We start from the raw sequence: 6220 nt of genomic DNA on the forward strand, positions 1-6220 counted from the left end.
TGTGTGTGTGTGTGTGTGTGTGTGTGAAAGAAACAATAAAAAGCAAAACAAATGTGTAAATGCTAAGTCAGCATTCACACAGGAAGTGTCTGTGTAATACTGGTGCAGATTCTTAGTTATACAGGACATGGTCAAACAAGCTAAATAAATAAACATAAACAMCTGGACTTATATTTTTTTGTTAAAGATGTTTTGCTTCYCATCCAGTTTGCTTTCTCAGTTCTTGAGAACAGTGTATTCAACTACACAAGTCCAGTTTTTCTGTCTTATACTTTTTTTTTCTTACATTTTTTCTCTTTGTGTAATATTTGAACTTTACAGACGAGATAATGTATACCTGGCAGGGAGGCTGCTGGAGGAGCCATAGTTGACCTGGAGRAGGGGCTTCTGAAAGGAGGGAGTCGAGAGAAGAGACCACCGATCTTTGGCTTTAAAGCTCTTGAAGCCTGCAGACGCACACTAACAAGTTACAGTCATGTAGAAATGAACAGTTTTGCTTTCTGATTTTAGATGAAAATGTCWAATTTTAGAAGATTTTGTATCAAGTTTTCCTAAATGAGGTTGATAAAATGATTATTTCTATACTGCTAATGACATTAGAATGTAACCAGTCTCAGCCTCCAATGAGACAACTACTCACCTTGTGCTTTTTGGTTGACAAAACTTTCACAGATCCAGTCTTTCTCTTCTTTTAAAGTGGAGTTTCTGACTGAACAGACATGAGGACCAACATATGAAGTTTAACTAAAAACTTTCATCAAACGCTTTACAGCTCTGACCTGTGTTGGGTGTGGAAATTTACCTTCAAAGTCAGGCAGAGAACSAAGATTTCCACCATGTTTTCTGCTTCCTGCAGTCGAAACTCGTTCTTCCAACATGATCTCTGAGCAGCTTCCATCTGCACTGTCTGTACCTGCAAACACCAAATCAAATGAACAGGAGGAAAACTAACATCTGTTACAGAAAAGATAGTCTGTAACATTTAAATATMTAACAGAGGTGGTGGAGCACCTTTGCTCCTGCTGGCGTCCATGTCTGAAGAAATCCAGTCCTCTATTTTCATCTGACTGGAAATGTGATTATTCACTCCTCTGCTGYTTGACTTCCACTCACTGCAGGTTAGAACAAAGACACAAATGTTGGGAACATACAACATGTTTTAATTTCTTTGAAATGATCTCTACCTGCTGGAAGTTAGTGTTCGGTGTGCTCTGGTCTTGGACCTGCGTTCCTGACGTTCCTCTCTGTATTTGGAGGTGAGGTAGTCCATCCTCTGTGCTAAGTGAGGCAGCTGGACCAGGCCCTCCTCCAGGTCCTGCTTCAGCCTGGACACCTCAGTCTGCAAGGCCAGGAAGGCCTCACTGGATGCACACAGAAACAACACATCTGTGTCTGATATTCGTTAGCCTCACATCTCTCTGTCTTCTTCTCCAGCGCTGGTTGTTCTGCACACTGACCTGTTGCAGGAGCAGGAGGTCAGAGGGCCGTGCCGGTCCACAGATCCCATGCCGGTGCTGAGGACAGGCTCAGAAAGGTGGTGTTGGAGCCGCGCTGGTRGCTTCTGCACAGCTCCTGATTGGTCATTAAAGAAGGGTTCTTCATTACAGAGTTAAGATTCATTTTTAATTTTTTTTATTTGAAAAGTTTATTTATTTAAAACAAAACAACATAAATTCAATATACAATAGAAATATTCTATTTCTCAATTTTTTTCTCAAATAAATCAATTCAATCAAAAATTATCTTCAATTTACAAAAACAAAAATGTACAAAAAAGAAAAAAGAAAAGAAAAACAACACACTGCAAAAACTGTCCACCTAACCAAGTTTAAAAACCTTATATCCAGCCAAAATGTCTTTTTAGTCTTGTTTTGAGACTGATTTACCAAACAAGAACTGATTGTGTAAGAATAATCATCTTGTTTTCAGAATGTGTAAGATTATTTGTCTTGTTAGCCTGAAGATTTGACTCAAATTAAGTCAAAACTTTCTGCCAATTGAGTAAGAAAATTTTACTTGGTAAGATTCTTGAAATAAGAAAAAAATTGAGTCAAATCAAGTATTTTAAGAATCTTACCAAGTAAAATTTTCTTACTCCATTGGCAGAAAGTTTTGACTTAATTTGAGTCAAATTTTCAGACTAAGACAAATAATCTTACACATTCTGAAAACAAGRTTATTATTCTTACACAATCAGTTCTTGTTTAGTAAATCAGTCTCAAAACAAGATCAAAAGGACATTTTGGCTGGATATAAGATTTTAAAACTTGGTTAGGTGGACAGTTTTTGCAGTGTACCCATACATATTTCTCCAACAAATTAACCTTTATCATTCTCTTAAATATACACACTGATCTGGCAAAAAAAAAATCATAAAATCAGTTTTAAAAAAGGAAAGGAGGGGGTTCGCTCACCTCTAGGCCTGACCGATGGCTCCTTAGTTGTGCTCTCCACCCACAGCTCCACCGCTRCTCCACAGAGCTGCGTCTGAACAGATGGGAGGGCTGAATGGATCGCTGTGTTCAGGTTGGAGCARGAAGCTTCGCTGTCAGATCCACTTAACCCATCAGATGGAACACTGCAGAACAAAAGTTCAGACTTGAATTTACCTCATCTTAGAKCCGTGTGTTTTATTTCCCTTCCTTTTTTACCTTCCTGTTAGTAGGAAAGACTGAAACGCTCCAGAGGCTGAYTGGTTCAAATAGGAGCTTCCAAATCCGCTGTCTGTCTCTGGACTCACAATCCTCTGCACCTCAGAGAACACAGCTTCAGATTATAAAACAACAGTTTCTGCTTCGCGTCTTTAAAATCTGATTATCAGGAGGGACACGGACCTGTAAAACAGAAGAGGTGCTGACGGGAGGCTCTGAGCTGCTGTGGATGTCGGAGCCTCTCAGAAGATGAGAAGAACAGGAGACCTCCACCGCCAGGCTCATRGAATCGCCCAGATCACAATCATGGGTTGAATTCAGGGAACTACAGCATCAACAAAAACAATGAATAAAATATTTAAATATGAGTAGCATGTGAAGAGATGATGAAGTTACAGCATTATCTGGATTAAAGCAGATTAGAATAAGAAAAACTCACTTCAGCCRTGGTCAGCTGTTTATTTATCACACCTACCTGTTAGTGACCTGGTGCCTCTGCTCTGATGCCGACCTGGTTTCTGTCAGGTGTGCTGCTAAGACGTCTCTCCCCTCTGACAGAACTGAGCTCCCCTCCTCTTCCGGGCCTTCCTCGTCCCCTGCTGTTCTCCAGCGCTGTCCCTCCAAAGAGCCCAGCGAGTCCCTGAAACAGGACAGAGAGGACAGCCTGCACACATAGATCCAAACGTGGTGTTCCTTCCACACGGTGAAACTGAACACCGACACTGTGCCTGAAACACTATCTGTCCAAAGGGAGGCCGAGAGCGTGCCTTTTATGTGAGCACAAACATCAACTTAAAACCTGGTGGTTTGATCCAATATGGTTTTTATTTGACTCTGTTTGGACTGATGTGTTCACAAGCAGAGCTCTGTCTGTCTGCTTTTAAAGACGAAAGCAACTGTGAAAAATATGTATATAAATAACAAGTGGTGGGATGTAACTAAGTACAAGTACTTTGTTGCTGTACTTAAGTACATTTTTTCATGTATCTGTACTTTACTCATATAGATTTCATCATGGGTACTTTTGACATTTACTCCACTACATTTTACATCTGTACTTTCTACTCCACGATATTTCTGGAATGTGTTGGATTACAAATTACATTCATGTCATGTCGCATTGCTTTTTTTTTTAGTTTGAAAGTAATCAGTGGCGAGAGGGGAATTTCTGTAATTGGTCCATTGAAGCACTGCAAAGCAGGAAAGTACCATTAGACCCTCCTTCAAAAAGAAAAAAAAAGGCGGAGCAATTCTGCATCACCTGGAGCAGCAGCAGCAGCAGCATGCCCACAATGGATTCCACAACAGAGGAAATGTGCCACTCATGGCCTTATTTATTAAAAACTTTTTCAAGTTAACTGGTTCAAAAAACGACTTGTTGAGTTTTGATAAAGGACGATGGTGGTGAATTTGCAGCTTCTGTAGCTGTTGTCACAATCTGTGATGATGCACAGAATCACACCMAGTGTGAACAGTGTCACAGAGGGTAAACACAAAAACATGCATTACCTGCAGCATTGTTCACTAAAATCACACCATTGATGTATTTAAAATATACACAGGCACACTTCATAATATTGTAGACAATTACGGAATACATTAAGCAAGTACTTTTACTTTTAATACTTTAAGTATTTTTAAAAGCAAGTACTTACTTACTTTTACTCAAGTAAAAATGTTGATGTGATACTTTTAGTTTTACTAGAGTACATTTTTGTCTGTTTACTTGTAATTTTATTTAAGTACAGTGTTTGAGTGCTTTCTCCACCACAATAACAAAATCATTAGTTGGATGTTGGAACATTGTGTAAAATGTAAATAAAACAGAATGAAACTATTTTCAAACCTCATAAACCCATATTTTAATTATTACATTAATCCTTTTTTTTTTTAGTAATTTTGGATTTGATGTCAGCAACACATTAATAAATGGAGATGTGGCCACATTTCCTAACACTGTGAAGTCAAATTTCATAGTTTAAACATTTGACATACATACTATGTTTCATTGTGAGAATGAATATGGGTTTCTGAGATAAGCAAATCATTGCATTTTGATTTTATTTACATTTTAGACACCATCCCAACTTTAACCAAACCGAAGCTGTAAATTAAACTTTAGACAAACAGAAGAAACAAGAAGAAATTACTGATACCGGTAAATATTGATGTGACGTCCAACGTCTGCAGGACCCCTGCTTTGGTTTAATCCATCGTTGCCGGCCTCCACCAGCTCTTCCTCCTCCTGCAGGTTTGTTTCAAAGCCTGCACTTGAACCCTGAAACACAAAACCCTCTCATGTGTTGTTCATCTAATGTAAACATGCGTTACACAGCACATCCTTCATGAAGCTGCTGATAGCTGTTTCTACATTTAACCTAAAGTGAGACGATCCAAAGAGGACACTCCTGGTTCTTGTGCACATTAGAGACTAAAACCTCCACTAAAACTCCCAAGAGTTGAAATAATTAGATAATCAGTATTAATATAAATATGTGGATAAATCATTCAATGTGAATCAAACTGTTGAGACAATCCTCTCACATAAGTTGAGTGGAAAACATCTGTGTGTTTGTTACCTCATGCAGGGAAGGTGGAAGTGAAGGTGAGTCAAAGGGAAGTGGACAGGGCTTTGCATGCAGTGGCGGGGTTGTGAGTGTGGGAGTGGACGAAGAATGAGGGGGAGAAATCTGCTCGAACTTGTTTTTGTCAATCATCTCCTTTATGTCCTCGAGGAGCATTCCTATCCTGAATATGTCTCCCTCTACGAGCCTGCAGACGACACAAACGTGACCCGATGTAGAAACAAGAACCAGATCAGCTAGCTCGGTTTCAAAGGTGGAGGTTCTTAAACCTGTTTGGGTCGAAGGCTCCTGTGTTCCTGGAAAGGCCCATGTAGTTCTGCATCTCCAAGGCTCTGTGCTCCTCCTTCTTACTGATGTATTTCCTCTCCAGCTGGTCCTGAGCCTCCATCATGYTCCTCAACATCTTTCGAAAGGACGTGGTTTGTGTTTATACATAATAATAAAAAACCCAAGAAACCAAGCGTTTCTGCGGATACAAATCCTACCATCTGCTGTTCAGCTGTGCTCGCAGCCATGTCGCTAACAATAACTTTCAAATCCTCAACCTGAAAAACGACAAAATGAACACAAGATTTAACAAATGCATGCRTGATTATATAGATTAGAAAACATGAGAACATTTTCAAACGTGCCGTACCTTCTGCGTGAAGTGACCCACGACGTCTCTCAGCTCAGCAGTCATCTTCTCGCCGTCACTGAGACTCTCTTCGTGTCGGTCTGAGGAAAGCGTGCTCGCCTCTTTGTTGGGTGTGGAGTGAGTCGTTTCTGATTTATTTTAAATTAGGTTTTATGAGAAATGCATGAACAAAAAGTGATGCACACCAAACATTGTCACACGCTCTTCTAGGATAATTAATGTGCACACAGAAAATTTTTATGTTGAGCAGTGTTTTATAAAGTACCTGAAAGTGATACTTGAGTAAAAGTACAAGTATATTAACACAAAAATACTTTGGTAAAAGTTAAAGTCTTCTCTAAAAATAT

The 6220-nt window shown here is 39.4% G+C and overlaps 1 protein-coding gene across 1 annotated transcript in view; it reads right to left on the reverse strand.

Moving 5' to 3' along the window:
* Positions 1 to 6220, reverse strand: part of aknad1 (AKNA domain containing 1) — a gene marked incomplete in the record, with an annotated part of 11503 nt that overhangs the window by 1713 nt on the left and 3570 nt on the right. The window contains 15 exon segments of the mRNA XM_014021575.1: positions 338 to 446; positions 641 to 709; positions 803 to 913; positions 1012 to 1112; positions 1185 to 1361; positions 1458 to 1572; positions 2415 to 2578; positions 2652 to 2746; positions 2835 to 2976; positions 3127 to 3291; positions 4808 to 4929; positions 5231 to 5423; positions 5506 to 5639; positions 5722 to 5781; positions 5874 to 6001. Coding sequence (XP_013877029.1) covers positions 338 to 446; positions 641 to 709; positions 803 to 913; positions 1012 to 1112; positions 1185 to 1361; positions 1458 to 1572; positions 2415 to 2578; positions 2652 to 2746; positions 2835 to 2976; positions 3127 to 3291; positions 4808 to 4929; positions 5231 to 5423; positions 5506 to 5639; positions 5722 to 5781; positions 5874 to 6001 — 1885 coding nt within the window.

This window comes from Austrofundulus limnaeus, unplaced genomic scaffold, assembly GCF_001266775.1.
Source record: "Austrofundulus limnaeus strain Quisiro unplaced genomic scaffold, Austrofundulus_limnaeus-1.0 Scaffold3, whole genome shotgun sequence".
NCBI lineage: Eukaryota > Metazoa > Chordata > Actinopteri > Cyprinodontiformes > Rivulidae > Austrofundulus > Austrofundulus limnaeus.